This window comes from Triticum aestivum, chromosome 1A, assembly GCF_018294505.1.
Source record: "Triticum aestivum cultivar Chinese Spring chromosome 1A, IWGSC CS RefSeq v2.1, whole genome shotgun sequence".
In the NCBI taxonomy this organism is placed as follows: Eukaryota; Viridiplantae; Streptophyta; class Magnoliopsida; order Poales; family Poaceae; genus Triticum; species Triticum aestivum.
In genome coordinates, this window is record NC_057794.1 from 437,258,588 (window position 1) to 437,268,556 (window position 9,969).

General features: G+C 46.8%; 2 protein-coding genes across 7 annotated transcripts in view; one reads left to right on the top strand and one right to left on the bottom strand.

The window, feature by feature from the left end:
* Positions 1-5,220, bottom strand: part of LOC123054518 (FBD-associated F-box protein At5g56370) — a 7,302-nt gene extending 2,082 nt beyond the window's left edge. Inside the window, exons 1-4 of one of the 3 annotated variants that reach the window (XM_044478311.1) lie at positions 4,991-5,220; positions 2,836-2,954; positions 1,258-2,106; positions 1,003-1,152 (exon numbers count right to left, since the gene is read on the bottom strand). In XM_044478311.1, the coding sequence (XP_044334246.1) occupies positions 1,003-1,152; positions 1,258-2,106; positions 2,836-2,954; positions 4,991-5,036 (1,164 nt within the window). In that variant the 5' untranslated portion in view covers positions 5,037-5,220. Of the gene's footprint in view, positions 1-1,002; positions 1,153-1,257; positions 2,107-2,835; positions 2,955-4,555; positions 4,804-4,980 lie in introns of those variants that run through there. The other 2 variants (XM_044478316.1, XM_044478305.1) reach the window with 2 other exon arrangements.
* Positions 5,144-8,538, top strand: LOC123054540 (uncharacterized). 4 transcript variants are annotated; one of them, XM_044478328.1, is made up of 3 exons: positions 5,144-5,869; positions 5,951-6,017; positions 7,764-8,538. In XM_044478328.1, exons 1-3 carry the CDS (start codon positions 5,144-5,146, stop codon positions 8,018-8,020), a joined length of 1,050 nt encoding a protein of 349 aa, XP_044334263.1. In that variant the 3' UTR covers positions 8,021-8,538. The 4 variants fall into 4 exon arrangements, with proteins under 4 accessions (XP_044334263.1, XP_044334270.1, XP_044334278.1 ...); XM_044478335.1 differs by having other exon boundaries at positions 7,767-8,538; XM_044478343.1 differs by having other exon boundaries at positions 5,144-5,860.
* The last annotated feature ends 1,431 nt before the right edge of the window (positions 8,539-9,969 follow it).

The following is a 9,969-nucleotide window of genomic DNA, read 5'->3' on the forward strand; positions in this document are numbered from 1 at the left end:
CTTTAGTTGTAAAAAATGTCAGGGCCGGATTGCTTCATGCCACACGTGTGGCACTTATCATTTGGTTATCTTTTTGCATTGTTTAGGTCGGTTTGTTCAAGTCATGTATCGCCTATATAATAGGCAGGCTTCGGCCATGTACATGTAAGGAGCAGCGCGCTCGCGCACAAAGGGCCGCCAGCATGAGGGGCTTGGGTCACTTGGAAGGGCCACTGGCGAGAGGACTGGATTGGCCGCCGGCTGTTGCAAGCAGCCTCTGATCCTGGAGGCATCTTGTGGGACTACACAGTAAACAGCAGCAGCGGAGGGCGGCGCGACCTTGAGGGAGACACGATGGCGGCAGCCAGCGCGCAGGTCGGGTTGGAGAGGCAGCGGCTGGTGCCTTGGTCTGGGAGAGAAGTGGCGGCCGGCTGGTGCACGCGCCCCGATAGCCGTCGAGCGTACAGGCCCGGTCTGAAGGGGGATGGAGAGATCGACAGTAAGAATCTACCTGGGTTGAATCAGGGTAGGATGTGAGACCAAAAAAACAGTCGGAGGGGAGAGATTACGATTGATCACTGAGACCGGGAAAAAAATCCGATCATCAGACGAGGTGCAGTGTAGAAGAGGTAATACCTAGACCATAGGCTCAAATACCATGTTATGGATGCAACTTATCTCTATTGCATAGCCCAAAGGACATATATCTATTACACAAGACTTGGCGTACAATGAAGAAAACATAGCCGACTCCTGGACCAATACCGATACTTCATAACAATAATAACATTCTAAGTTTCTAACTATAAATATTCATGTGGTTTGACTTTAATTTGACCATCTTTATTAGGATTCCTGTGTTTTTCTAATTCATGTGAACAAAACACCCAAGCCGACAGAATTCCATTTACCAATCCTCTGTTTTGCACATGCATTTCTATCCCATTCATGCGTTTTTAGAATCATGTGAACCAAAGGAGATATATAAGTTTGACAGGTATAGATCTGAGTAATCATGCTTACCGATAAGAAGAAAGTTTCCAGCACAGGACAAGCTTCGAGAAAGGAAATCAGAGATAAAAAATCAAAGCTTTCAAATTGACTGCTACAACAATAAATCTTCAAGTGCCTCAGCTGGAGGAATTTGGCAGCTGACGCTGGAGTATTGAAGGCCTGAAGAAACATATGCCAAGGTTTGTTATGTCTCAAAGTACAAGTATCATATACATGTAGCTAGTTAGCAATTTAAGTATGGAAGAAATAGATTACAACACAAACCTCTCTAGATGAGCACAAGACAAGTGTGTGAAGATTCGACGTGATGGAATGAAGCTTGGTCAGAGCATGGTGGAACATGCCAGCATAAAATGAACCATCCATAGTCATGATCTTCAGTTGAGACGGGTTGGTGATTGATATTTTCGTCGGCGGCCCACGGAACATAAACGTGGCTACCTTTGGAGCATAAATTTCTACCACCTGCAGCTTTTGGCATAGAAACACCCGCAGGATACAAAGCTGCTGCAGATGAGAAGGTATCTTCAAGAAAGTGATCTCATTGCACTGGGAAACTTCCAACTTTTCTAAAGAAATTGTACAGGAGAAGAAGCATCCTAGTTCCTCCTCAGTAATGAGAACAAGTTTCAGACATAGACTTTTCAAGTTTCTGAAGCAGTCAATTATAATTGTCGGACGAAAAGCACAAGCTGAGGGGGCGAGAGACTGAATTGAGCTTGCGGCACAAGATAAAACCGAACATGGAAAGTCGTACTTCGCACTTTGATCTTGAGGAAGGTCCACAGCAAGTTCTACGATTCCAGACTTAACAGCAGTTTCAAGCCAAATGCCAAGAAGGTTAGCCGTGATAACATTGCTGCATGAATGAACTTGGAGCTTAAGTATCTTCACCCCAATGCCAGAGTGGTTTTTGAGTATGTGGTAGATTCTGTCCACAATTTTCTTTGCTCTATCATATGGCGTGCCCTCTTGCATATTCAACCCCAATGTTTTCCAATTGAATGTAAGGTTAGGAAAGCATTTCCATGAGCGTAAAAATCTACGAGAGACACAGGCAGCACGAGCAGCATCTCGCAGTGGCACAAGGGAGTGTATGTGATGCAAGATATCCTGCAAAAACAACGAGTAGAAAGTTCAAAAAATCTAGTTTATACTTCAGTTGGATTAGACAATAGATAAACAATTAATTAATACATCTTATTAGCGCAAGTACTAGGCTCAGGATGAGACATGAAAGATGTACTATAACAGAGTTCCTTAAAACTGAAAGAGGTACAAGACAGAAAGCATAAATGCCCCCGAACAACCATCCGGTGCAATCTACACAGACAAACAAACAAACAGACAAAAGACCCACAGTAAAAAATACAGCTCGTTTAGCCTTCCTCGCTCTTCACCAAAAAAATGTTCTTAGTCCGTTTTACACGTTCCACTCTTACATAATTACCCAGGTAAATGAGATCTTCTACCATCAATTAGTGCATACTAAATAGATTGTCGGATAAACAGTTGGTTAAATCTTCCACATCATCTATCATACAATATTTTCAGTGGATGTTGGTGAAGTTGTTTCTGGAATTCCATATTTTGCAGATCCAGTGATTACCACCTAAGTAACCGCTACAGGGTAAGTTTCTAATGGTTTGAATGAACGTTTCTCATACACCCCATTAATTCTTGGTCCATTTCTAGAAATACTTGTATTTATACTGGCGAAATGTAGATATCAGTCAACAACTATATTTCAACAATTACATTTCATATGTGTCCTGTGCTTAAGGCAATGGCAAACTGTTAGATGCAAATAGATTATTTCAGAATCAGCACTTCATTTCATACCTCGGGAAATTTACCAAGCTCAATCACTTGTATAGTGTCTTTGGCAACCTCTGGATTGTCATGTTCTTGGCAAGGTGGACACTTCGTTGCAGCTAATGAAAGCCTCGGTCCATGATAATCTACAATAGGACGATATCAAGCAAGTGAGCAGATACCAAAGATGAGCGACTAAATTTCCTCAAATAACTCAAATTTTATGTCAAATACAACTAATAAAACACGGAATGGAAGTTCTTTCGCATGGAAAAAATATTTTGAAGGGCGTGTCTGCTCTCTTCTCTAATTCAAAATTAGAAGCTCTCGCCTCCTGCCGCTCCCCACCACTACCACCGCGGGTCACAGCTGGCCTGTTTTTCAAAGAAAGCAGTGCGGCTTTGGGCTGGTGCTGAAAAGTTCGCTCCAAATTGGTGGTGTGTTCGTCAAAGAAGTTTCAACTGATGGGGTCCAATGGTCGCAGATTGTGGAAGGAGCTATGGACTTGGAAGAGTGATGTGAAATGGAGTCTGTGTGCACCAGGCTTGGACTTGTGCGTGCCTTCCAGATCTGGCGGCAACCACAGAAATGATTGGCACAACCTAGCTGTGCCAAGGGGGCTTTGCAGCGCAGGTTAGTAAGACTGCTCACGTCATTACGCCTTCCGTGCTCCTACAGGGCCTGTTGGAGTTGCTATAGCCCAGAGATCAGGTCACACCAAATCTGGCCTACTCAATGGGGGCTGGAGGTTGTTATACCAGGGTGCTAAACAAAGTGTTCGTGAAAGCCTGGCGGTTACATGCTCGCTTAAAAAAAGATCATTTTTGGGCACACCAACAAAATAAATTTACACACAGGCAAACAAATTATATCTAGTGCACAACCCAATATTTTCACCAAAACAACCGTTTCATTTGTCTATAGATCTACACCAGACATGTGAAAGATGTTTAGTGTAAAGGACTCTTTTTCCTCTGAGATGTTGGTATTGGTAAGGACTAATTGAAGTGGCCTCGAATTCCAGTACTAACTGAATTGGTATTGGTCAGTGATTTCAATGGTAATGGTCGGATGGCTAATGAAACTGTAGAACAGAACCACAACCAAAAGTCCAAAACTGCTACCAAGTGTTGTTACCTTTTTTGGAATGCCGGAATTTGAGACAAGGCTCCCTAAACCATTCGGCAGTTCACTGGTGGAGAATGGCATGAGCCCGTGACCATGGGGGGCAAACACATGGCATGGGCTGTAGTGACATCTGGGATGGACACAGGGGCTGGAGTAGTTGCCGGCTGTGAGGAAGAAGGGGAAGTGGCAGCGTTGGAGGTGGTCGGCGAGGAACCTCCAGCGGCAGATGCAGCTCGTGGGGAATGAGAGCAGGAGGCGGTGGCTGTTGGGAGAACCCCCAGCAGGGGCAGTGATTGGCCAGGACTTGCGGTGTTCGTTGGAGACCGGCAAAGATGCTGGAAGTTCATACGTAAAGCTATAAGACTCGATTCCACCTAATATGGAGAAGGGAGGCTCTGATTTCGGAAGCCCTTGTTAGTTGCACTATGACTCTGCAGTAATGGGTCTCAATTCCAATGCGCAATTCCGAATACATCCAAGCAGCCGAAACGATCAGAACGACGACGGGGCAAACCCTAAACAGTCCTAAAAATCCAATTTTGAGCAAAAGATGACATCCGAGGCTTTAAGCAGGCCAGACGTCGGGGAAGGTGAGGAACAGGGTTGCAGAGGCACAAACTCGTTTTGGCTCGCTGCCGCCGGAGCCACACCGACCGGCACATGGCTTTTCTCTTCGGATTCCCAGCGCTGCTCATCATGGGCTTGAGAGGACGACGTGCGATGCGAAGGCGGCCGAGTAGACGAGATCATCTATGGAAGGCGGAAGTGTGGGATCAGATCGGCGGTGGTGCTCGACTGCTCTACAGGATGAGTTTGGGGGGCTGTCGTTCAGGACCCCTTAGGCCTCGTTTGGTACGAGCAGATCGACGGGGTTTCTAGAGGATTAACCTCGCGGGGCCAAGAAACCTCGCTAATCCTCCTCGGCCCATTTGTTTCACGGGGTTTGCACAGCCCAACCCCTTCGAGCCCCCTTCGATCCCCTCCTATCCACGCGTCTTGCAAGCCTCGAGGGCACCCGCAGGGAACGAGACAGGCGAGACACACCGAGGCATACCGTCGTCCCGCCGCCACCGAGAGTAGCTCCGCGGCCGGATCTTCATCGCCCCGCCGCCGCCAGGTCGTCGGCGTCCTCCTCCGCAGGTTCTTCTCGAGCGAATCCTCCCCTGTTCTCCACTTCTCCATCCCCTCCCCTGCAAACCCTAGGGCCATGGCCAGGGACACGGCTTCTTCCTCCTCCCATGGAGTGAAGAACTTTCCAGCCCATGGTCTACTGTTCTTGTCCAGCTCGGTTTGGAAGGCCCGTTCGCTACTACTCCTTCCGTCCGGAAAAAGTTGTCTCCGCCGAAGTTTTACGAAAAACCCCTTCCCTTTCTTCCGACAAGCCACGCAGCCCATCGCGCCTGCTCCGTCGCCTCGCCACGCGCCGGCGGCCTGCTCCGCTGCCTTGCCGCCTACTCTGCCGCCTCTCCGCCTGCTCCGTCGCCTCGCCACGCGCCGGCCGCCTCCTCCCCTCGTCTCGCCGCTTCTCTTCCTTCGCACCAGGAGATCCAGAGGGAAGGATCCCCTTTTCTGCAAAGCCCGCGACTTCCCGACTCCGGCGGCGGTGCTCATGTCCTGGAGGGAGTTGGGGCTTGATCTGGAGGCATGGAAGATCCTCGAGCTCCTCGTCCTCGAGCTCCTCATCCACCAGTTCCTCCTCCAGACCCCGAGCGGCTGCTGCGGAATTCGACGGCGTGGGGGAAGACGACCACGGCATGGGGAAGATGAAGACTTGCTCCAGCCACATGCCACTGCCCCGTGCTCGTCTTGCCGCTGCCATTTCCCTCCTCGAGCTGGCGGACTGATGATGGAGGACCCGCCCTCTTCGCTGCACCGGCGCCGTTGCTGCCGCATCTGCTCTGCTCCTGCTGCCCGCTCGCCCACGGTAGCGCAGGTCCGTCTTCTAGCTGCTGATTTCTGTCTAGTGAAGCAAGCAGCTGAGCTGGTTTTGTTCTTGTCCTCTTGGACTGTGCAGCGATTGGAGGAGGACTTGGTGCAGAGGAATGGAGTACGAGTACGGATGCTGCTTCCGTTAATCTCAGGTGAGCTTGCTAGACGAGTATAGATGCGCCCTTGATGATTTTAAAACTACTGTTAGCCATGGAATTCCAGAGAGCAACCACACATTGAAACAACATTGGGCATACAATATGCTTTGATCTCCAATGTTCAACTACTATTAGCTTGAGATGAACATACAGTATGCTTGACTGTATAACTGCAAATTTGCCTGAACATATGCTTGAGATGAACATGCCACTGTCCAGTAAGATAAGATAAAACCATGACAGTTTTGACTAGGAAGCATGACAATCTCAAACTAATTGAGTAAAAATTCAGTAAACTTGTGTGTCTAGGAATCAAAACCTGAACATCAACTTGACAGATCAAAAGTTCAAAACCTGACAGATCAAAACTAATTGAGTAAAAATTCAGTAAACTTGATAGATCAAAACCTGACAGAAATTGACAGGTTTTGGAAGAAAATGACAGGTTCTGAACATCAACTTGACTGAACAAAGATCTTGACTGAATAATACAGTTAATTCTGATTGTTAACATCAGAATAAGACAGTTAACAGCAGAGTAATGGAGTGAGAAATCTTACTGTAAATTCAGTTACTGTAGTTACCGAAACTTCAAAAGTTAACTGAAATTTTTGTCGACTTGGATTCAGCTACTGCACATGATCACTATTGAACATGATCATATTCTGATTGTACTTGTGTTCAAAAGTTGACTGAAATTTTTGTGAAGTTTTAAACAAAATTATTACTATTGCATCTAGGAATCATTGTTCTGCTGCTATATGTAGTGGTGCTGCTATATGACCATGCTGGAATATGCATTTACATAGACTGACTAATGGCTCAACATATTCTTGACTTTGTTACATATCTTACTGATTCTTCTTGACAGTGTAAATTCAGACAGCAACAGTAACAGTTAACTGAACTTCTTTGGAGTGCATTTATCACTCCAGAAAACTTTCAACAAAACATTCTTGCTCAAAGTTAATTGTGATCCTTTCCCCTGTAGTTGGGCTAGTTACAGGTTACACATAGGCCTGTCATCCAGTTGGAGTTGAGTTGCTAGATGCAAAATAGACTTTTGACGGCTCTGATTTATGTTAGCCAAATGAGGTACTGTTAATTTTGGATTCACCCAAGGATGGTACTAGCATGGTTTTGCATCAGAGCATCTGAATAATTACAAGAGTTACACTGCATGATTTTGCATCGGAGCAAATGATTTTGCATCATTCTGAAATTCAATTTGAATCAGAGCATCAGAATGATTTTGCATCAGAGCTTCAGACTAAGTGTTCAGAATTTTCCAGCAAACTTTACTCAATTTGAATTCCAATTTCACTTTCAAGTTCAGTACGTATCTCTGCATTGTCTGTTTGTACACTTAGCTACACTCAATGCTTAAGCTACAGTCTCTACATTTATCTGTTTGTACACTGAATCAAATTAGATATTCTCTGCATTTGTCTGTTTGTACACTGAATCAAGTTACCATCAAATTTCTCTTACTCCATCAAATTACTCTTGGCTGTAGCTCTCAGACAAAATTAAGCGAATCAGAATTACTCTTGCAAATAAACTTCTCAGACAAGATTAAGCGAATCAGGTCAGGTTGTGCTTCTTCCTGGGTGTACACTGATTATTCCTGATCCACTCAATTCAGTGCTCAAATGATCTGAGTTTAACAAGCATCAATTGAACACACTGCTCAATTTCCTCATCCATTGCTCAATTTCACTTGAATGATACACTTTGCAGCAGAGGCAGCAAAGGAGGCGGGAGGAAGTCATGGAGTAGTACCAGCAGAGGCAGAAGAGGAGGCGGGAAGAAGTCGAGGCCAATCGATTAGAAGCAGAGGCAACAACAGAGGTGGGAGGCGGCACTCGTCCTGCGAGCAGGTGGGTGGCGGCGGCCAGAGGAAGCGCACCGGCCAGAGCAAGCGCACCAGCGGGAGCTCGGGGCGCGACTCCTGTACGCCGTCTTTTCAACGGGTGGCGTCACCTGTGCCGCACTGAGGAGAGATGGAGGCCGGCGCCGGCATAGGAGATGGAAGCCGGCAGTGGGGGCTTCGGCGAGGCGGCGGAGGCCGTACACATTATGCAGGGGTGATGCAGGTGAGCGGCGGCGACGCAGGTGGGCGGAGGCGGCGCAGGTGGGCGGAGGCGGCGCAGGTGCGGAGGCGGCGCAGGTGGGCGGCGATGCTAGCCCTGCGAGCTGGGCCGGCACTAGCGCGCGAGGCCTGACGGCGGCTCCGCTTGGGAAAGATTTCGACGGTGCCGACTGGGAAGAAGGAAGGTGGAGGCGGGGTGATTTGCACGAGAATTAAATCTCTGAGGGGGGTTTTTTGCAAAAAAAAAGTTGAACTACGGCTGGACAACTTTTTCCGGACGGAGGGAGTAGATGCTGCGATTCTTCGGTTTGGAGCAGATTTAGATGATAGAACTGCTTTACTAAATTTTTGAATGGTTGCCAATGCTTCGTTGGCACATTGGTTGAAAGAACAAAACTGTGAATGATGGTGTTGGATGAGTGATGATCTGACTGTTTGTTTTTCTGCTCTTCTGAACCAAACAGTGCCATGGGACTGGCCATTTGTAATGATGTTAGGCTTCAGGTCTCTCAAACTTCTTTGGTTGACTGAAATAGTTCAGAAGGCAGTGTTCCGTAGGTTGCATTATGTGCATTTTCATTGTAGAAGCTAGCCTCACAGTAGACCTTATACAAGTTAGTGTTAATGGTACAGTAGTGAATTTAAACTAGCTTTTGATCACCTGGATAAGTCAAGGAGAGGTGGGCATTTGAATATGTGCCAACTATTCTGTTTCATGTCTTTTTTTTAATGGCAAAACTAACTTTCTTTACTTGCTATAGCTCACAATCCCTGCCAACCAAACAAGTTTTTCATATGAAGGGGATTTGTGGCCGGAGAGGTTTGAGGGTTTCAAGAGGTTTCAAGGGGATTGGATGGAAGGAAGGGATTCACCAAATCCTCTGAAATCCCCCCCTCCCCAATCCACTTCTACCAAACAAAGCCTTAGAATTTCCAATGAGCGAGGTCAAGCCTCCCAATTTATTAATGGGGTTGTATGCGATTTGGCCAAAATCTGTCTTCAAAGGGGCTTCTCAATTGCGAGAAAGGGTGTCCGCCAAACGGACCGCAACTCTCAGGGCCTGCATCAAAACGCAGGCAACTTAAACCGGTCAACCAAAAAGACAAAAGATTTGTCCGCCTTTTATTTGTTTGGATTGGATGATTATGTCCATGTCCGTCCTTCACCTATCCCAAAACACAATGGGGACACTCATTTAGAGCGTGTTCGGAGACCCTCCGCTCAGCGAGGCCGTTTCCGGAGCAGGCGAAGTTTCAGTTAAAAATCACGGAGCGCGCATGTAGGTACTTCATAGATTCTGAAATTTCAGGGAGCAGGTGGATTGCCGAACAGGTAAATCTGCATTGTCTGTTTTTTTCAATGATCAAGTTTTGACATATTTTTATCAAACATAGCAAATATATATTTAGCAAAATAAATATCGCACTTTTTACATAGTACCATATGCCAGACAGCATACGGCATTGCACCAAAAGAATTGAACGAGCCCTGCACGTGCTTAAGCTTTATAGTTCATGAAAAACAAACAAATATAAGATGATTACGCATCTCAGTTGATCATGAACTTTTGCTTCCTTTCAAACCAAGTCTTTTTTAGTCATATTGCTTACGCCGGCCCCATAATCTCCACTTTCTTGGAGAATGTTCGCACACGAACACGTCATCATGTACCCTCGACGACGGGGTGATGCACCGCAGCGCACGTCGAAGGAGACCCGGCCTGAAGCGCGGTACACAAGCAATCCGGCGGGTAATTTTATAGACCCGAAACCCCACACGCCCGGAAGGGACCCCGTCGGGTGCGCGACGGCTATGGGCTGCCCTAGGTCGGTCTGACCGCCCCTAGGGCCTCG

Coding starts and splice junctions, on each gene's coding strand:
- LOC123054540 (XM_044478328.1), top strand. CDS start 5,144: ATGGCCAGGGACACGGCTTCTTCCTCCTCCCATGGAGTGAAGAACTTT. Junction 5,870..5,950: donor GCTCGCCCACGGTAGCGCAG/GTCCGTCTTCTA, acceptor TGGACTGTGCAG/CGATTGGAGGAGGACTTGGT. Junction 6,018..7,763: donor GCTGCTTCCGTTAATCTCAG/GTGAGCTTGCTA, acceptor TACACTTTGCAG/CAGAGGCAGCAAAGGAGGCG.